At 52.0% G+C, this 18,403-nt stretch overlaps 7 protein-coding genes across 7 annotated transcripts; 3 read left to right on the top strand and 4 right to left on the bottom strand.

The window, feature by feature from the left end:
* Nucleotides 1–51: 51 nt before the first annotated feature.
* Nucleotides 52–2,252, bottom strand: BD324DRAFT_610065 (mannosyltransferase putative-domain-containing protein; the record flags this gene model as incomplete). The annotated part of the gene is made up of 8 exons (XM_022014185.1): nucleotides 52–129; nucleotides 173–314; nucleotides 357–766; nucleotides 799–1,041; nucleotides 1,088–1,264; nucleotides 1,313–1,570; nucleotides 1,622–1,957; nucleotides 1,998–2,252. 8 exons carry the CDS (start codon nucleotides 2,250–2,252, stop codon nucleotides 52–54), a joined length of 1,899 nt encoding a protein of 632 aa, XP_021868719.1.
* A 951-nt stretch (nucleotides 2,253–3,203) lies between these two features.
* On the top strand, nucleotides 3,204–4,565 carry BD324DRAFT_583634 (chaperonin 10-like protein; the record flags this gene model as incomplete). The annotated part of the gene is made up of 7 exons (XM_022013629.1): nucleotides 3,204–3,336; nucleotides 3,391–3,537; nucleotides 3,597–3,821; nucleotides 3,879–3,925; nucleotides 3,976–4,280; nucleotides 4,334–4,463; nucleotides 4,512–4,565. 7 exons carry the CDS (start codon nucleotides 3,204–3,206, stop codon nucleotides 4,563–4,565), a joined length of 1,041 nt encoding a protein of 346 aa, XP_021868718.1.
* Nucleotides 4,566–5,221: 656 nt separating this feature from the next.
* On the bottom strand, nucleotides 5,222–7,712 carry BD324DRAFT_643419 (Cullin repeat-like-containing domain protein; the record flags this gene model as incomplete). The annotated part of the gene is made up of 11 exons (XM_022017544.1): nucleotides 5,222–5,277; nucleotides 5,328–5,611; nucleotides 5,660–5,756; nucleotides 5,794–5,883; nucleotides 5,931–6,492; nucleotides 6,530–6,834; nucleotides 6,875–6,980; nucleotides 7,031–7,398; nucleotides 7,450–7,539; nucleotides 7,588–7,633; nucleotides 7,683–7,712. 11 exons carry the CDS (start codon nucleotides 7,710–7,712, stop codon nucleotides 5,222–5,224), a joined length of 2,034 nt encoding a protein of 677 aa, XP_021868717.1.
* Nucleotides 7,713–7,916: 204 nt separating this feature from the next.
* Nucleotides 7,917–9,979, top strand: BD324DRAFT_635989 (putative adenosylhomocysteinase). Its single transcript, XM_022016852.1, has 8 exons — nucleotides 7,917–8,147; nucleotides 8,198–8,481; nucleotides 8,532–8,662; nucleotides 8,707–8,811; nucleotides 8,858–9,069; nucleotides 9,117–9,374; nucleotides 9,427–9,565; nucleotides 9,614–9,979. Exons 1-8 carry the CDS (start codon nucleotides 7,990–7,992, stop codon nucleotides 9,620–9,622), a joined length of 1,296 nt encoding a protein of 431 aa, XP_021868716.1. The 5' UTR covers nucleotides 7,917–7,989; the 3' UTR covers nucleotides 9,623–9,979.
* A 1,252-nt stretch (nucleotides 9,980–11,231) lies between these two features.
* BD324DRAFT_583370 (hypothetical protein) lies at nucleotides 11,232–12,885 on the top strand (the record flags this gene model as incomplete). Its single annotated transcript, XM_022013619.1, has 5 exons — nucleotides 11,232–11,428; nucleotides 11,554–11,851; nucleotides 11,904–11,957; nucleotides 12,003–12,686; nucleotides 12,739–12,885. 5 exons carry the CDS (start codon nucleotides 11,232–11,234, stop codon nucleotides 12,883–12,885), a joined length of 1,380 nt encoding a protein of 459 aa, XP_021868715.1.
* A 37-nt stretch (nucleotides 12,886–12,922) lies between these two features.
* Nucleotides 12,923–15,153, bottom strand: BD324DRAFT_151106 (hypothetical protein). Its single transcript, XM_022012026.1, has 9 exons — nucleotides 14,887–15,153; nucleotides 14,804–14,838; nucleotides 14,458–14,765; nucleotides 14,360–14,410; nucleotides 13,941–14,306; nucleotides 13,849–13,895; nucleotides 13,282–13,795; nucleotides 13,108–13,229; nucleotides 12,923–13,059 (listed from the first exon to the last, which is right to left on the bottom strand). Exons 1-9 carry the CDS (start codon nucleotides 15,018–15,020, stop codon nucleotides 12,960–12,962), a joined length of 1,677 nt encoding a protein of 558 aa, XP_021868714.1. The 5' UTR covers nucleotides 15,021–15,153; the 3' UTR covers nucleotides 12,923–12,959.
* Nucleotides 15,066–18,269, bottom strand: BD324DRAFT_635980 (hypothetical protein). The gene is made up of 11 exons (XM_022016851.1): nucleotides 17,935–18,269; nucleotides 17,868–17,886; nucleotides 17,779–17,815; nucleotides 17,608–17,719; nucleotides 16,877–17,555; nucleotides 16,506–16,835; nucleotides 16,297–16,452; nucleotides 16,131–16,245; nucleotides 15,701–16,093; nucleotides 15,530–15,658; nucleotides 15,066–15,482 (listed from the first exon to the last, which is right to left on the bottom strand). The coding sequence occupies exons 1-11, from the start codon at nucleotides 17,981–17,983 to the stop codon at nucleotides 15,177–15,179; spliced, it is 2,325 nt and encodes a 774-aa protein (XP_021868713.1). The 5' UTR covers nucleotides 17,984–18,269; the 3' UTR covers nucleotides 15,066–15,176.
* Nucleotides 18,270–18,403: the final 134 nt, after the last annotated feature.

Raw genomic sequence — 18,403 nt, 5'->3', positions numbered from 1 at the left:
ATACAAGGTATATAGGTATGTCCCTTTCACATCACGCTCGAACAGTCGAACCTAGAATCCCGTGTCCCGAAGCTTCTTGCTCAAACCCTTCAAGAACATGTCGTCGTCCCACTCTTCGGTCTGTAGGTACTACCATCAGGCGCTGCTCAAGTGACGAATGAGGTGGACTGACCTCGAAGGAAGTTGAGCCAGACATGGAGCGCCAGCTTCCGCTAGCCTCATCGTCTATCTCTTCTGCATCGTCAACCATAGAATCGCGGTTTGCGCTGATTTCTTGGTTGGCGATTGGGCTGTTCAGGAGGATCAGGTCAAAGCTATGCCATGTCAGCTCAAATTACAACGCAGCGAGTGCTCACCACTTCTCATTAGCGTCGCGCATCACTCCGACGTTGAGCTCTCCCACTGATGCGGACTTCGTCGCATCATTGCCCAAGGCCCTGCCTCTCCGAAAATCATCTACATCCAGGAGCATGTCAGAATCGACATCTCCGAGAAGCTCATCCATGCGCAGAGGAACCTGTCTTGTTCGAGCGGCAGACAGATCGCCATTGAACCCGGCGTCCAGACGCAGGAACAATGGCTGTCCCCACGAATCATACTGCAGTGTTGTGATTCCGCAACTCGCGCCACTCTCAATTTCGGGCTTGGCTGAGACGACTCCAATCCATCGTCCAGGAACAGCCCACGGCTTCCTCAAAGCCAATAATGCCCAGCGCATGGCGTCGGTTGGATCGTCAGAGAATTGGGCCCACTGCCCAAGCTTCAGCTGGCGAAAACTCAAGAGAAGAAGTATCTCACAAAATCATCGTGCTCAAGCATTGCCTCCGCTAATACGATGGTGTCCATATGCTTCGATTTATCAATGAAGAATTGCGATGTATCCATCTCCCATTCATTCCGACACTGTTCTCCGATGACAGACCATATCGGGTTAGATGCAGAAGTCTTCCACTGCCTTGGGCCGGCCCAAAAGCCGAGACGTTTGTAGTTTGGCGCTTCGAACATGTATTCTGGATCACGTACAGGCACGGAAGTCAAGTCCTAGCAAGAGTCAGCTTTATTCGGAGCAGCCTCTCGGGCAACTCACAAGGTAGAGAACCTCCTGCCACTTCGACTGGATGATAGCAGCTGCTTTGATAACATGCGACCGGTCTCTGCCGGCTATCTTCTTCGATCCCTGGATTGGAAGAATGATCGCGTCCAATTCTCTCAATTGCTGATGAATTGGGTCCTCGGAATCTGGTCGATCCAGATCAGAACACCACTTAGAAATCCGTCAATCTCTGCAGGAAGATGTAGGGAGGCGTCTCACAATCTCAACCGACAGCGAGCTGCTGTGATCTCTTAACAGCTCAACGATTTGCTTGGCGCGACCAATATCGTGCTCATCGCTTGCGACCATGATGATACCTCGGCCGCTGCCCGACATCTCTACCAGACCTTCACCGTAGGCATCGTCGATGTGGTCAATCAGTTGTTTCCGACGCTGCTCGACGACAGTATGTTCCAACTCTCTGGGTCGTCTACTGCCAGACATTGGCTTCTCCTGAAGTTCGATCGCTCCGCATTGCTAGATCATCGAAGTCAGTGACCATAAAACGTGAAGCTTGTGCTAACCGACCTCGAGATTCCAGACTTTGTATCGATCGAGCTCAGCTTCGCTCCTAGAGCCAGGTGCTTGCAGCCATGCACGTAGACGGTCTTCGCTGTCGGAGTAGCTGGATTTCGAGTGTCCAGTCGGTTCAACTTGACTGACGAAGGTGACGAGCTCATTTGACGGAGGCAAGTCCTGCGGGTCGTTTGTCTTCGAGGCACCCTCCTCCGCCGGCCAACTATTATCTGCCGTGCCGCCTGTTTCGCTGATAGAGAAATCGATGATGATATTTGGCATTCTGGAGTCCTCGGACTCGGGATAGTCACTGTAAAGCTTTCGGGACACTCGATAGGCATCCAGATCCTGTGGGTCACGATCAGCTTGGTCTCACAGGCTCACTCACTCGGCTCGTAGGCAGCAGGAGCAATAGCGTCAGGACTAAGCCAAAGATAATCCATCCTGCTTTCCGCAGGACGTTGGCTGATGACATCGTAGATCCTCCTCGAAGGGGCACCCAAGGCCGACGACGAAGTGTAGACCGACCCATTTCTTTGCCCATCTCGATACCACTCATGTCGTCCCACTCGTCCCACTCGTTGCTTCGCATGTTCGACTTTGTTTTCTTGTGGGTCGGCCAGCTAGAAGCTCGCGGTGCCATCTTGCTCGAATGAAGTTCAGGCCTTGCGATGGAGAAAGCGGGGTGAGATCTTGGGGTCAGTGAAGGATACAAACGAGAACAAGATCCTTTCATTTAAAGGAAGACCTGCCAAGCTTGCCTGTCGGTCAGTGAATGGCTGCCCCTCAGTGTCTTCAATGTGCCTGCAAACAACGCCCAAGATATGCTTAACATTGCTGCAACACATTCAGAGCCAGCAACAGACCTGTCTGGAGTGTCATCTGAGAGGCGTTCATTCTCCCAACGTGCGAATGCGCGTGGCGTCGGCGTCATCCCTTTCGTGTCGTGTTGTTTGGGTCAAAAGCAAAAATACACAATGAACATCGCACATGTCCGGCGAGGACATTCTATGTAAAGTCAACGTGAATCTCCCGGATTCAGAGATGTGTTGTGCTTGTGTTTCAACAGCAAATGTTCTCTGCGCGCTCACACTATGAATCACAAGTGATTGAGCCGTCACTGCCTGGGAAATAAATCAGACGCGTCCAAAGTAATGATGGGTTGTGAAAGGGCTTCGTGTCGGGGCAATCGGGGGAGGCGCTGCGTGTCCATGTCCCAACTGATGCAACATCGGATCTCATTTGTTCTCGATCACTTGTTGGAGATGGTCCATCCGAGCGACCCCATCGAATCACAAGCCAATACGGTCTTTTTTTCGAATTGCTGGAGCTTAACATTATTTTGCTATAAGATGTGCACAATGAGTGTACGACTCTGTTTTCTCTTGGGACTGCGGGTACTTTGCAAGCCTTACTAAAGGCCGCCGCCCCAGGCTTATGCTCCTCTGAGGGATGAGACAGCATGCGGAGCTGAATCGCCCGTCCAGGTCTACGGACCCGGTACCATCGGAATTTCGGGTGAATCCGATGGAGATGAACATTCGGAAATTCAGATGCAATATTGTAGATCACTTGAGACGTTACTCGCTGCAGGATGGCTGTGCCCAAGACAATGAAAGCTGTCGTCTTAAGAGGAAGGCTCAAAGTTAACACTGAAGAGGTCCCAGCGCCCGAGATTCGTGACCCTAGGGATGTCATTATCAAAGTCTCCTTGGCTGGTCTGTGTGGTAAGCCAAAGTTGAACATGTGGATACGATACCTGACTTGAGGCGTGACACCAGGTTCCGACTTACATCAGTATCGCGGAGAAGAGCCATATGGATTCGTGATGGGTCACGAGGTAGTTGGCGAGATCGTCGAGACAGGTTCGGCAGTCAAAAAGTTCAAGATAGGGGACAAAGTCTTGTCTTCTTTCTGCACCAGCTGCGGTAGGTGTTCTGACATTCGGCGGGATTCGGGAGATCAGCGCTAATGGCCTGCCAATCAGGGGAATGCTCCAACTGCCAGGCTGGATGGACAGCTAGATGTCCGATTGGGACGGTTCCTGGGCAACCAAGTATCGCCGGCGCGCAAGCGGAATACTTTCGACTACCCCTGGCAGATTCTACCTTATTCCCCGTACCGGATGACATCCCTGCCGAGCTCATGCTGCTGATGGCGGATATCTTACCGACGGGGTTCAGCGTTGCTATGAACGCTCGCATGCTTAGTGGTGTTCCACCTGTCCCCTCGCTCCTGCCATCATCAGGCATGGCCAGTTTGAGTCAAGGCAAGATAGAAACGAAAGGAGTAGCTGTAGTCATTGGTTGTGGACCAGTAGGTGCACGTGTTCTGTACTCGACAGAGCGGAACTGACACTGTATCAGGTCGGACTCTGCGCAATAACATCCGCCACAACCATGTATGAGACAGTTTTTGCGACTGATCTGTACATTCCCCGGTTGGAAGCCGCAAAGCGACATGGAGCCATCGCGCTGCCCTTGGCGGATCTTGAAGAGGAGCTGAGCAAGCGTACAGATGGTCAAGGAGCCGATGCAGTTCTGGAGGTGGTCGGCCATCCTTCAGCCATGGTGACGGCAATGAAGCTGGCGAGACCATGTGGCGTTATCAGCAGCTGTGGGGTTCACTCTAGGGAGATTGGGCTTGACGGAGAGATGCTGTATGACAAAAAGTGAGTGCCGGAGAGTTCAGTCGAACAAGGAGAAGAGGCTTAGATCTTGTCAGCTTGAGGCTACAATTCGGCCGATGCTCTGTGCGCACATATTATCCGTACGCCCTCGAGATCTTGAGGCAGAATCAGGAGCTCTTCTCAACATTCATCGAGCACAAGGTCAGCCTGGATCAAGCGCAAGAGGTGAGATACAATGAACTGGTGTATAGCTTCCGGCTGACACTGTATCAGTACTATACACTGTTCGAGCAGAACAAGATCGCAAAGACTGTGTTTGTGCCATGAGTGTGGCGAGATCTCCCCTTGTCTTTCTAGTACGCAGAAGCAGTATCAGTCAAGTCGCACTGTATACGATGAGTTCTGTAGTCTATTCCACTTATCAATGTTCATGCTATACCAAAGGATTCTACTACCCACTGACCTCCTTTCACCTTTCCTTTGAGGTCTCGGGACACTGGATTGTCCCAATGTGAACGGTAAACTCGAGACTGGCGGTCACCAACGATCTCTGCGAAAATTATCCGTAGACAGCCATGACCACATAGGGTCTTTTCGTGCTCAAAGACATGGCAGAGGCCGCTAATCAAGCGAGTAAAGCGGGTCAGGCGCACCGTGAAGAATCGTGCGGAGTCGCCAGATCTTCCGTCACTAACTTAAGGGAGAATCAAGCAGTGAAGACTGTCCCGCAGGACTCTGGTGCAAATACGTCCGGCCGATTTTACCAGGTGAGTCTATTTTTCAGTGTGCCTATAACAGCTCATCGCATCTCGGTCTCAGCTCTATTGCCCGCAGATCGACAATTCCCAAGACGCTCCCAGTGTGGCCATGTTGCAGGAGACCTTGGTAAGTGATCCTGGTCTGTACATGCTGACGAGTTCAGCGACGCTTCGTTCAGGCTTTGAGAGAGCAATGACAGAATGGCATATATCGTCAAGATAGTATCAACGGAAGAGCTGTCTGACTCTGCGACCAATCTCTTCCGGCGTGCCCTTGAAATCTGCAGAGATATGAGCCATCGTGGGATGGGGTGGAAAAGGCTGAGCTCACATTTTTCCAAACCTTTGCCCTGTGCTTTTGTCCAGTACGGACGGTAACCTTGGAGTACGATCTCCTCCACTTCCTTTCCCAGACGATCTCTCATATCGGGATCTTGCCGATTGAGCGGATTCTCAGTGCAAGATCTCTCCAGCTCCGCAAGGCGGTCAAAAAATGCCGTCGCCCCCTCTTTCAGATGGGTGCGTTCTGACGATGCCAAGGGGTTGGCACCGAATCGCGGCGTGTGAGAAGAGCTCAGCAGAGCTACGAGGTTCTGCCACTCTGAAAGATACAGTCTGCGACCGCATCAGCAAGTCGACTGGACCTTGTGCCCGCTATCTCACGTCTTGGCAGTGCGAAACGATTTGTTCAACATGTCCTCTGCACTCGGTCCAATAATGTCCGAGTTGAAAGATGAAGTAGTATTCCGAATGTGAGACACTGTAATTGTCAAAAGCTATCGCACGGTTGCACCAACAATTATTCAGCGAAAAGCTGTAACCTATCGGCTTCCGCATGACTTTGGCCCGACTCTCAATGTTGATCAAGAGAGTACCAATGACGTCCGCTGAGTGACGGATGAGCTGTGCCTGCTATGCAACTTGAATTGCTCACCAACGTAGAGATTCACGATGCCGCCCTCCTCCGCTGCTGAACGCGCCGGACTCGGGGTATCCTTTGCTCCCATCAACCAACTCCTCTCACTCTGACTACGACTCAGAATCCCTTCCACTGTCTTCTCGTACGTCGGCAGCGCTTCCAAATATGACAAGATTGAATAGGTTGTCTCACTAATGGCGGAAGTGTTGCCACCAGAACTGTTCGTTCTCATATCAACGAGGAGCTCGGGGAAAGACCGAGAGACGAGGGAGCGGAGATTCGATATCGCTCCTGCCAAAGCATTTTGAAGGTCCAAGACCTCCTCGATTGAGGATCCAGCCGCATCGGTCATAGACAAGCATTTCCGAAGAGCCTTGTCCCATTGTTCGCGCACCGATAACAAGGATTGATACAAGTCCAAAGCGACGAAAGTATGGGTGGACAATGATCGTTTGATGGTGTTGATTGTCGGCTGCATGGCAGTGTTGACGAGGTTCAGAGGATGAGCGAGAGCCAGAGGCAGGAGGTTGGGTGGAGGTTGTCTCGGAAATAAGGTAGTGATCAATAGTGTCTCGGCCTAGAACGTCAATAGAAGGCAAGGGTGGAGATCTCACCTCCATGACCGATGTCAGTACCTGCCAGAGATTCACAAGGCCTTTCACTTTCTCCTGACCTCTTGAGGATTCCCAGATTCCACCTTCGTCAATCTCGTCCACATGTGCGAGCGAGCCACCAAACGAGCGGCATATCCAGTCGCCCCTGAGATTTGCAAACCCAGAAATGGCTTCTTCCCAGAGGGGCATGATTATCGATTCGGTCTTTGGCGTCGGATCAGAGGGAAATACCAGCTCATTCATCTTAGCAGATAGAGGAAGGACAGTACTGAGCGCTGAGAAGAAATTGGGCGGAGTTGGCGGACCTGTGACGAGTGAGTATGCAATTGAGGCACACCAACGAACCATTTTGCAGAATCGAGTCGGGTTCGAACATTCGCCCTTGACCCTCTCTCGATTGTTTGATGAAAAGCTGGACTAGTCCCTGAAAGCCGACTTCAACCAGTCTCGACTAAAGCAGCACTATAAGTATCTCAACGCGCTTGCACGGATCGAACTTGCTAAATCCTTGATTCCGGCTTCACGAGAACCGCCACGACCCTCTTGAACCTGTTTCCAGATTGTTTCGAGATCCCTGATGACACTAGCGAGGGCAGAGAAGTATTCACCAAGCGACATGATATCAGGTCCGCGGGTCAAGATAGCCGACTCATCAGCAGTCGGCGTGGGACTTCGTATCGAGCTTGGTCCGGCTCGTGAAGATGAGGGAGCATCGAGGGTGTAGCCTTGAACAGCCGGTGACGCCCGCGATTGCTCATTGATACTTCGAGAGCTAGATGCCTGTGGTAAGGACCTTACGGACGAGGAGGATGGTAGAGGAGGCTGAGAAGGCTTGGGGGGAGATAGGATACCAAGGGCTGCATCAATGTCTAGACAGAGAGTGAGTCAGCCGCCAGCTCAGTCATAGACGGTAGACTCGCTCGCCGCTTTCCTGGACAAGGGCTGGATACCTAGCGGCGCAATTGCCTTGTCTAGTCTTGACAATCGCGTGTCCAGTTGCGAAAGGATCGCTGGGTCGAATTGTCAATAACCTGCATGCCGAAAGACCGTTCGCTCACTCGTCATGCGCTGACTCAGATTGTTCGTTTTCAGTAAGTGCTGGTCCTGAGGACCAATCAGCGACTCTTCCAAGACTTCAACAAGCCCCTCTCACCAGCAATGCCAGCTCTGCCGCCTCGTCCATGCTCGCCATAAGTCGGGTCCAGATGCTACTCAGTGATACTCTTGGACGTGCAGCGGCATCAGCACAATTGCGTGAAGGTCAGTCGCGGACCTCGCCGCATAAGATCAAGCCACGTGCGCTACAATGGGGACGCTTATTTTACTTCCGTCGAAAGCCCGCGCTTGTAGTTTTTTTTTCCTTCGCCCCCCGCTGTCCACGTTCATTCGATCTTTCATCTCTCACTCTCTCACTTCTTCTATCATCTTCCTTCATTTCCCAACGCATCACTCAAAACAAAATGTCCCAGTACAAGGTCGCTGATATCTCTCTCGCCGCTTTCGGACGAAAGGAGATTGAGCTCGCTGAGCATGAAATGCCAGGTCTCATGAACCTCCGAGAGAAGTATGCCAAAGAGCAGCCTCTCAAGGGAGCTAGGATCGCCGGATGTCTCCACATGTGAGTTGGGAAGCTCGATCGCTCTTCGTCGATACTGACATGTGTCTCAGGACCATTCAGACTGCCGTCCTCATCGAGACTCTCACTGCTCTCGGTGCCCAAGTCTCCTGGTCATCTTGCAACATTTTCTCGACTCAGGACCATGCCGCTGCCGCGATCGCTGCGACCGGTGTCCCCGTCTACGCCTGGAAGGGAGAGACTGAGGAGGAATACAACTGGTGTATCGAGCAGACTCTCACTGCTTTCCCCGGCGGAGAGCCTCTCAACTTGATCCTCGATGACGGTGGTGACTTGACCGGCTTGGTCCACGACAAGTACCCTCAATACCTTGCCAGTGAGTCAGAGCGATTCGGAGTTTGGGCACATCCCTGACGTTCTGCCCAGACATCAAGGGTATCTCTGAGGAGACCACCACTGGTGTTCACCACCTTTACAAGATGTTCAAAAACGGCAAGCTCAAGGTTCCCGCCATCAACGTCAACGATTCGGTCACCAAGTCCAAGTTCGACAACTATGTGAGCATACAAGGCTCTCTTTGGTCCGCGCTCATGTCTTGCAGTACGGATGCCGAGAGTCTCTCGTCGACGGAATCAAGCGAGCTACCGATGTCATGCTTGCTGGAAAGGTCGCTGTTGTCGCTGGATTCGGAGATGTCGGAAAGGGAGTGAGTCAGCTGCAAGCCTGAACTTGAACGAACCTGACAATCTCAGTGTGCTCAATCCCTCGCTTCTTACGGTGCTCGAGTTCTCGTCACCGAGATCGACCCCATCAACGCCCTCCAAGCTGCCATGGCCGGATACGAAGTCACCACCATGGAGGACGCCGCCCCCCGTGCTAACGTCTTCGTGACCACCACCGGTAACCGAGACATCATCACCGGCAAACACTTTGAGGTCATGCCCGAGGACGCCATCGTCTCTAAGTGAGTTCACCTGCCCACACGGCCTAGCTCGTGTTGATTTGCCGCAGCATTGGTCACTTCGATGTCGAGATCGACGTTGCCTGGCTCAAGAAGAACGCCGTCAAGGCGGTCAACATCAAGCCCCAGGTTGACCGATTCACCATGAAGTCCGGACGACACATCATCCTACTTGCCGAAGGACGACTCGTCAACCTCGGATGCGGAACCGGACACCCCTCCTTCGTCATGTCCTGCTCCTTCTCCAACCAGGTCCTCGCTCAGATCGCTCTTTGGAACAACGCCACTGCCTACCCTCTCGGTGTTCAGTGAGTTGACAGGTCCGCAGTATGGAGTCAAGTCCGAACTCACTTTCTACAGCATGCTTCCCAAGCAGCTCGATGAGGAAGTCGCCCGTGCGCACTTGGGCCAGCTCGGAATCAAGCTCACCACCTTGAGCGCCGAGCAATCCGAGTACATCGGTCTCGCCGTCGAGGGACCTTACAAGCCCGAGCACTACGTAAGTGACTGCTCAACGTTGTGCGGACTCACGCTCACTCCCTCGCAGAGGTACTAAGCGTTCCATTGTTGGCCTCAACTGCCTTCTGAACCCCTATACCTCGCTCGGAATTGGTATCTCCCTGGATGACCTGCTTGTTCCCCCATTCACAATGACTCATGTTTCATATACCATCATTCAATACCCCCACTTGGCCTTACCCCGAGCCTTTCCAGATGCTCACACACTGTACATCCACTTTTCATAGGACACGAATTAGACGAAAAAAGGGGGGCATCAACTGCCCAGAATTTTGCATGATAAAAGACACCACCAATCAGAACGCTCTGCAGTGCTTGATAGAGTAGTAGAGAAGCTAGGGTTGCATTGCATGGGCCCAGCCATGGGCGCAGATATGCATTGGTCTGGCGGCGGCATTTTGTCAACCGGTCATTGTACATGATTTCCTGACATTTTCCTTTCATCATACTCCTCCCTTTGTCGACAATTGACCCCAACAATCGGGGAGTCCAGCTCTTCCTACCTCATACATTCACGATGGCACCACATATTGAGGGTGAGCTTTCGAGGATGGCCATGAGGCAATGGATGACTGATGCATTTTGCCAGGCCTCTCCCTGTGGATCATTCCCGCCGAACCGGAATCCTCAAACCTAGCAAAGTTGATCGACGACCTGTCCGAGCACGAGTCAGACTCGCCAGCCTTTCAACCTCACATCACACTCCTTCATCCACTTCCTGAGAAGCCGCTTCCAAAGCTGGTCGAGGCATTTGAATCCCTTGTCCGGAAGACTCCTCAGGCCTTAGCCAAATCCTCCTCAAATGACAGCGGTTTCCAAGTGGATCTCTTACCGGCTCAAAAGGGCGAAATGTACTTTCAATCTGTGCTCGCTCCTGTTCGACCTACGGAAGAGTTCTTGGAACTCCGCAAGGCATGTGAGAAGGAATGGAATTGGACCGGGAAAGAGTATTTCCCTCATCTCAGTTTACTTTATGGTGACTTGACTGGCGAGCGTCGGGACGAGCTGGCAAGGCTCGTAAATTATGGCGTGGGGCTCGGACAGCTGCCGAAGACACTACGCATCAAGGAGGCAGTGTTCGTGGAATGTGTTGGACCCGCAGATTCTTGGAAAGTCTTGGCTACCGTGAAGGTGTGACGATTTCAGAACTTGCCATTCCACGCCTGACGCCGTTCTATATGTTGTATATCGCCCGAATGTATCGTAGCTCCTTGAAGCATGCTTGGGACGTCTTCCCAGAAGACTCGCGTCTGGGCGCGCGAGGAACCGCAGCGTCCCATCCTCATCTGTCGATATCATTGAGAGATACCGGCTTTCAGTTAAGTCCAAATTCCCGATCCGATGAGCTATCAAGCCGGAATGCGCCCTCCCTCCCTGAGGCTTGAAGACATTGTCCATGCACCCTTGATCAGGTCGCTCCTGTTCTTCCCTCTGTGCATATTGTTCATCCCGGGATTCTGATATACAGACGTATAGAAACCAGCTTCCCGCCTAGTTTGCTCCGGTCCACAACATCAGCCCCTTATCTCTCTTATCGGATTCGATCGGATCTCCTGGCACATCCTGACCGGCGGTGACTGAAAGCCCACACAGGTCTGCGGCGCCTTGCTTGAGACCTGTAGCAGGCTGCTCAAAGCTTTCTGGGCATGGCTCAGCTCGTCGTGGTGGCAGAAAATGCTCTTCTGCCCGGGGAAACACACCCACGCCCAGCGAAGCTGACCGTGGATCTCGAATCCGGCAGGATAAGAAATGTGCAAGATGGAATTGTCGATATCGAGGACAAAGACGGGGTCGAGATTCTAAGAGTGACCGATGAGGACGTATTGCTTCCTGGACTGATAGAGTGAGTCCTCCTTAGGCCGCTAGGGCCTATCCCAGTGGCCGTATCCAAATGGCCGTCACAGAGCCTCACACAGCTTCCTAACCATTATGAAATGCCTGAAGGCCCATACTGATATCCCTTCACAGCTGTCATGTGCATCTCAATCAACCTGGACGCACAGATTGGGAAGGCTTCCAAACAGGTACCCTAGCAGCCATATCTGGCGGAGTGACTACCCTGATTGATATGCCACTCAACTCTATACCACCCACAACCACGGTCGCCCATCTGAACGAGAAGAGGGAAGAAGCGCGTCGAGTAGGAATGAGCTGCGATCTTGGTTTCTGGGGAGGCATCATACCTGGAAACAGCTCCGAACTGAGGGGATTGCTAAAGGAAGGAGTCAAGGGATTCAAATGCTTCCTGATCGAATCTGGCGTCGAGGTTAGTCACACCTTCCTTTGGCCGACAAAGCGAAGCTGAAATGCAAATTTAGGAATTCCCATGTGTTGGCGAAGAAGATCTGTTGGAAGCGTGCAATGCTCTCGAGGTGAGTCAGAGCTGAGGGCAGGGACTGTAGTGACACAGGATGAAGGGCACCAACGCCTTGATTCTCTTTCATGCCGAACTTGATTCCTCCCCGTCTCAATCCGATACAAACAGCTGCGAGCATCCGGAACGATATAGCACCTTCCTTCGATCACGACCACCCGCTCTCGAACTCGACGCCTTGAGCCTCATACTCAGATTTGCCAAACAATTTCCCTCCCTTCGCTTTCACATCGTCCATCTTTCAGCATCTTCAGCTCTACCGGTCATTCAGCATGCCCGAGAAGAAGGCATGCAGAATCTCACCGTGGAGACTTGTTTCCATTATCTGACCCTTTCATCTGAGGATATCCCGGAGAATCGTACTGAATACAAATGTTGTCCTCCTATTCGAGACGAGGTCAATCGACAAGCCTTGCTACAAGGAGTTAGGGACGGTATCATCGATTTCGTCGTCTCGGATCATAGTCCCTGTACACCTGAATTGAAGAAGGGCGATTTCCTCTCGGCTTGGGGCGGTGTTTCGAGCTTGGGTCTCGGACTACAACTGCTCTGGACAGAACTAGGAGGCCAAGGTCAACAGGACTTACCGTGGGGACGCATTGTCGATTTGCTGTGCGCTAGACAGGCCAAGCAAGTTGGCATCGACGATCGCAAAGGAGGCCTGGCTATCGGCAAAGATGCCGATTTCGTGATTTTCAGTCCGAAACAAGCTACACATCTCGAACAGGTGAGCCTTGCAGGCTGAGTGAAGTGAGGAGACTGATGGCCCCATTTCGCAGAGCCATCTTAATTTCAAGAACAAAATGTCACCCTATGTTGGAAAACGTCTCAATGGATCAGTCAAAGCAACTTATATCAGGGGGCAGCAGGTGTGGGACGGGTCCCAAGGCAAAGCATTGGATCCCAAACGGGGTCACTTCATCTGAAGGCGTGAGTGATAATTCATACAATTTACAACCATCATACAGATTTCACACTTTGTACACACAGCATGCTACAATCAAGCTTTGAGCACTGCATCTTGATAGCCCCCGAGCTCTTCCAGTAGAGCCGGTGAGCCTGCATCCCAGAAAGATGCGATTTTTAGGCATTCGAGGACCCTGTTTCTTCATCAGTCCCCATCGCGAAAATGGTGCATCTCGACGTACAGCTCTCTCGGTCGACCGTCCAGACATTGAACGACGGGGAGCAGAAAATCCCTGCCCAATTTTATCGTTTTGACAGTCATATCGAGGACGTGATGAAGGCGCGAGACTGAGGTCTCGTGCAGCTGAGTGACGCTTTAGATCGTTTCAGAGCATCGTATTAAGAGTTCGGCTCACCATGACAACGTCCAGTATCTTGAGAATCCTCTGAACAACTTCTAACGTCCACCTCGTAATGCCTCTGCTCATCTCCAACCCGACGGTCAAGGCGTACTCCAGCCTTCGAGCTGCGATCAACGACGACATGACCGATTGCAGGATCCATAATTCACAACAGGCAATCCCTCGAAGGACCACCAACACAGCCTCGCTGTCTCGATCTGGATCCTTGAACGAATTGAAGATCGTGACAGTATGAGTCAAAGAGTCCAGCAACGCCAGCTCTTTGTCAATGACAGTCCAGCAATCAAGGACGACCTGCACGGAATCCATACACGGTGCATAGCTGTCCGCCAAGATGCGTTTCTGGACGTTCATTCTGCCAACCGTGGGTCGCATGAGGCTGCTCCAAAGATGAGTGAAGACAGAATTGGAGGAATCGGCATTGATAGCGATAAGCGGTGTCATGTCGGTATTGTCATCCATTGATCCAGTATCCAACAAAACGATTTTGCGAACGGTTTCCACTGGACTGGATGGTCGCTGTCAGGACTCAATCCATTTGCAATTGCAAGGTATACCCACATTTGCGATGCCACACCCATGCTGATCGATATCTCTGCCTCTCGATACTGATCCGCAATCAGCCACGTCCCTTCGCGGCCGCCTAGACTCACAGCACACTGAATCGCTGAATCAGCGAACTCGTTCTTCTCCGCTTGATTCTCCCAGGGTTTCTCGAGCTCCGGTAAGGCTTTTCGGACGACAAACGCCAAGACGCATCTACCCAGTTCCGGTTGGTCTCTATTCTCTATACCCAGCTTCCAAGCCAGTCGGAGAGCGGTCATCAATTGGAGTAATGTGTGCCGATCGGGATTCGAGATGCAAGACAGACGAGGGATGATGTTCCAAGTTCGACGATAGAAGGATACCAGACCTGAGCTTTGGAAAGATGCTTTTGGCATTGGACCAGAGAGCCATTGTCGATTTGTGACTTGCTCGATGGGTAGGACTTGAGCATCGAGAGCATCCGATCCTTGAACCTGACGGCCGAGGCATCAGGTATCGTAGAGTGCACTGCGCCAATCAAGCTCACAATTGCATTACTATATCTGAGGCATGAAACACTTGCGATCAGGTCGAGCAGCTGCCAAAGGTCAGCCTATACTCTCTCAGTAGGAGAGAAAACGTTACCTCTGAAGACATTAAATCGGTCTTCTTGCCTGTCTTCTGTCGGTAGATGATTCCCATGTTCATAGCATTTAACCGCATCAACCCTTGGTAAACTAACGCCTGGCGTATTGGACCAGAGTAGAGATCGATGTCCATTAAGCTCGTTTCGCCCCATAGAGTCTTTGAAGATGTATTTAACGTCATACCAGCTGAGCGGGTTGAAGACCCGGCCGCTGAACCGTCTTCTGATCGACCATCTTCCACGCAGGTCCTCGCGAGTCGGACACAACGCCTACATGATGGCCGGTCTGCATCGTAGATGCACTTGGCTGATGTCGTCAGCATGACTCGACCGAGTTGGGCTCACCCCTCGCTCGTTTACAAGCTCCACATGCTGGACGGCTGAGCACAAGTTCAGTCTCAGGTCTGGGACGTAAGGAGAGCACGCACGATTTCTTCACTGGCCCACTACAGATGCCTCGTAAACGGGTGCATCTCGTACACGCATTGATCGACGTGTCAGCTGGCCACTTGCATGATATGTGCAACGATCGACAGGTCTGACAAGGAGTGTTACGCTCCATGTGCAGAACCGTAGGGGATCTCGCCAGCAGTGTGAGGAAGAGTCAAAACCATATCAGTTGCATAATCAGAGAGACTTCGGGTAATAAATCAAACCCGTTTATGTCCGAAGATCCAGGAGATCAAAGCTGGCCGCGCGCCTGCAATCCTTATTGGCCTCATCTGAATCGCTCCATGGCTTCCTGTGCAGCTTCCAACCACATCTCTTTGGGCATCGGCTTGAATGTATCAAGCATTCTCCAGTTGATAGCGGCGATATCGGCGTCTCCATGCTTCGTCTTGACATTGAGCAGCGACCACTCTTTAATGGCTCCCATGACGAGATCGAAATCCGCCTCAATCCCATGCGCATCATCCGTCTCCTTAGCATTCCCAGCGAACTCGATCCTCTTGAGCTCCCTCAGCAGAGTCATGGCCAGATCGTTCCAGATGATGATGAAGAACATGTCGTACCCTCGCCAGGTCTGTACAGAGGTCAGATCAAGAATCGCCACCGTGACCTCTGACTCACCTCGCAGATTGACAGAGACCCCAGAACCAGCTTGACGAGTCTTCTGGCCACGCGCACCGCATCATCATTTCGCTCCGCCAGAGTTCGAACATTGAACAAATGAAGATAGGTGAATCCGATCAGGAACCACTGTAGATTGTCAGCGACGGATCCCAGCGAGCAAGCACTCACGATCTTCGACACGAGATCCGGTAGAGGCTGCTGAGGCTGATGGAATGGTTCATTCCCTTCCCATCTGTGCCAAGGAAGGCTGAACTGCAGTGGCAAGGTGTCACAGAAATAGTCCATCGCAGCTTTGAGCTCCGTAAAGGCTTTGGGACAACTAGCCTGGATCGAAGCTGCCCCGCTGGCTATCCTACCAGGAGTGATCAGGTCGACAGATGGAGGAGGCACTATCGGCAGCTCGGGCGGTGAATCTCGGAGCCGGAACACTTTTTCCATGAAGCCCCAGCTCTTGATGGCGCAGATATACCATGAATCGTGACCAGGTACTATGGGCCTAGACGGCGATGGAGCGCGGAGCGCCGCCATTAGCGTCACATCGTCCTTCGCTGTCACCAGATGCTGTAAAATGAGTTAAGCTCGCCATACAAAGACTTACTAAGGCATACTCTTCCAGCGGCCGAGGCAGTGGAGTGGTGATCGATTCTGGTCGCAGAATAGGCTCCCAGACGTGTGCAATAGCTATCGAATATTCCGCTTGGAAGACGGCCCAGCTAAAAGACAGTAAGCCCATCGATTTTCCGCTACTTGTCCGTGTGCCGTACAAAGTGTGTATTCTGATGCCCAGCTCGGTGCCATCATTTGGAGGCTCCAGATACCATCCACCAGTTCGCAGCATGAATGACACGGCGCTGTTGACGGTCCGCGGTGGATGAAAGACACCCGAAGGGATGCGATGAAGACCGCAGGTCATTGACAGACTGGGCACCGGTCAACTCGGACGGCGCAAATATCGCCAATGGCCTCCACTCACCGAACGGCCATGGCGGCCACTGTGAAAGCCACGCTGAACTGCTCAATTGTGATTTGATACTGTGCAAACAAGATGACAGCTTGTATGATGTCTAGAGTTCTGTCATTTTGTCTGTTTCCTATGTTGATCTGCTGCTCTGTAATTTCGCAAAATTTCGACTCCAGCGCTTTGAGCTTCGCGTGACTGGAACGACGGGCTGCCAAAAGGTACATGGAATATAAGAGTGCAGGATGAGGTCGTTTGGCGGGCGGCAAGGTGAGAGACGCATAGAATCGAGGGATATCAAACATGGATATGAATATTGATCCTTGACTGAAGAACATGTCGAGCCTAGATTTTGATCAGCATTTTGCCACAGCCCACATGCTCACAGGTGATCTCTGACTGGTGGTGGAAGGTCTGTCGGATCGAACCATCCCCCGCTGAGAGTTCCATTGCCAAAGTTCAGACTAGGCTGTGGTTCAGATTGCCTGCTCCAACCGCTGTCGGATTTCAGGATTACCTGTGGTCCGTTGAATAGACTACCTCCTTGGTCAGTCGGACCCGATGCGCCGGGGCTCCTGAATCCACCAGAGTTTATTGCTGCAGGGACAGAAGTGTCAAACAAGTCCGAGTGTCCAGAATTGAGATCTGTCGGCAAGAAGGATCCAGCGAGATCCATCATGGTCGAATCCAACAGCCCAAAATCAAAGTCGAAGTTTGGATCCGGTTGTTGAAGCGGATGAGGATTCGTACTTTGTGCAAAGCGATGTGGTGAGCTGCCTGCATTCTGTGTCATCATCTGATCGTAGGTCATGACGTCGCCCGTCATGGGATTCGAGAAATCAGGAAGTGGTCCCGTTGCAGTGAAAGAAGAAAATAACGTGGGATCAATCGTCGATCCATCGAAAGAAGAGAGACGAGGTGTATTAAGACCCGAAGATCCAGCCGAGGCCTGTGTCGAAGGTCCAGGATTCAATGACATGTCGCCAGAGGGCATGGGTACCGGGTACACACTTGGCCCAGGAGCATCTGGAACTTCGCGACTTGCTATACGCTCCTCCAGTGTCGCTTTCTCCCATATCAGCATCCGACGTTGAGTTCAGGACAGATGATCACACACCAATTCTCTCTTTCAACCTGGCCATCTTGCTGATCGGCTTTCCTACGACATATTGACACTCTTTCTTCAATCTCACACAGGTCGAGCACGCTGGTTTTTCCGCATCGCAGCGCTTGAAAAATCCAAAAGGTCAGTGCATGACTCTCACCTTGTCGAATGGCGCAAGCTCACAATTCGTCTCTTGCGGCAAGCCAGGCAAGCATCTCCTCTGTGACATCGTTAGTATGGTCCATTCAAGCCTTTGATCGTCCTGTACCCACCGTTTGAGGGTGTTCTGAGCTGCCAAGGGGGATCAGCGAATTATCAGAGCTCTGGCCGTGGGCTCACATTTGCCAGATTGCCTATTGTCATTGGGCGGATCAGTTGGATCCTCCATTACGACCGCATGCACCTGATCCTGCAGAGCGATTCGTCACGCTGCTTCGATCGCACAGTTCCGAGCCCGAGACGATGAGCAGATTTAAAAGCGTTAATAGCTATAACACGGACCCGAACTGATAGGGGTTGTTTTTGGCGGGCGACCTTCCGGGTTCGGACAAACGGCAACAATTTTCGTAATTAGGGAAAGACGGTTAAATGGGACTCTTATAGAGCTGAAGAAGAAATGGTGTTGTGACCAGCTGGCTTGTGGGGACTCGCGTGAGCTGAAAGCATGATGAGCAAGGAGTGAGGAATGCTCTTCTGAATCACCCGGCGTCCCGGCAGTGAAAGCCCGCTCGCTACCTCAGCGGCCCAATCGGGAATCTGAGCACATGGTCCGAAGGACCGGGTTTACTAAATTGTATCTATAAATGGC

Source organism: Kockovaella imperatae (genome assembly GCF_002102565.1).
Source record: "Kockovaella imperatae strain NRRL Y-17943 chromosome Unknown BD324scaffold_14, whole genome shotgun sequence".
NCBI lineage: Eukaryota > Fungi > Basidiomycota > Tremellomycetes > Tremellales > Cuniculitremaceae > Kockovaella > Kockovaella imperatae.
The sequence above is the reverse complement of the archived record's forward strand: the minus strand, read 5'-3'. Positions and strand labels throughout refer to the sequence as shown.

What these genes read in the sequence shown, in the direction of transcription:
- BD324DRAFT_635980 (XM_022016851.1), bottom strand. Translation starts at nt 17,983, where the DNA reads ATGGAGGATCCAACTGATCCGCCCAATGACAATAGGCAATCTGGCAAA. An exon ending in GTGGCCGCCATGGCCGTTCG is followed by an intron (nt 16,453 to 16,505) that starts GTGAGTGGAGGC and finishes ACCGGTGCCCAG; the next exon opens with TCTGTCAATGACCTGCGGTC. An exon ending in CGGATCTCGTGTCGAAGATC is followed by an intron (nt 15,659 to 15,700) that starts GTGAGTGCTTGC and finishes GACAATCTACAG; the next exon opens with TGGTTCCTGATCGGATTCAC.
- BD324DRAFT_151106 (XM_022012026.1), bottom strand. Translation starts at nt 15,020, where the DNA reads ATGGAGCGTAACACTCCTTGTCAGACCTGTCGATCGTTGCACATATCA. An exon ending in AGTGGGCCAGTGAAGAAATC is followed by an intron (nt 14,839 to 14,886) that starts GTGCGTGCTCTC and finishes ACTTGTGCTCAG; the next exon opens with CCGTCCAGCATGTGGAGCTT. An exon ending in AGCTTGTAAACGAGCGAGGG is followed by an intron (nt 14,766 to 14,803) that starts GTGAGCCCAACT and finishes TGACGACATCAG; the next exon opens with CCAAGTGCATCTACGATGCA.
- BD324DRAFT_635989 (XM_022016852.1), top strand. Translation starts at nt 7,990, where the DNA reads ATGTCCCAGTACAAGGTCGCTGATATCTCTCTCGCCGCTTTCGGACGA. An exon ending in AGTCCAAGTTCGACAACTAT is followed by an intron (nt 8,663 to 8,706) that starts GTGAGCATACAA and finishes CATGTCTTGCAG; the next exon opens with TACGGATGCCGAGAGTCTCT. An exon ending in GAGGACGCCATCGTCTCTAA is followed by an intron (nt 9,070 to 9,116) that starts GTGAGTTCACCT and finishes GATTTGCCGCAG; the next exon opens with CATTGGTCACTTCGATGTCG.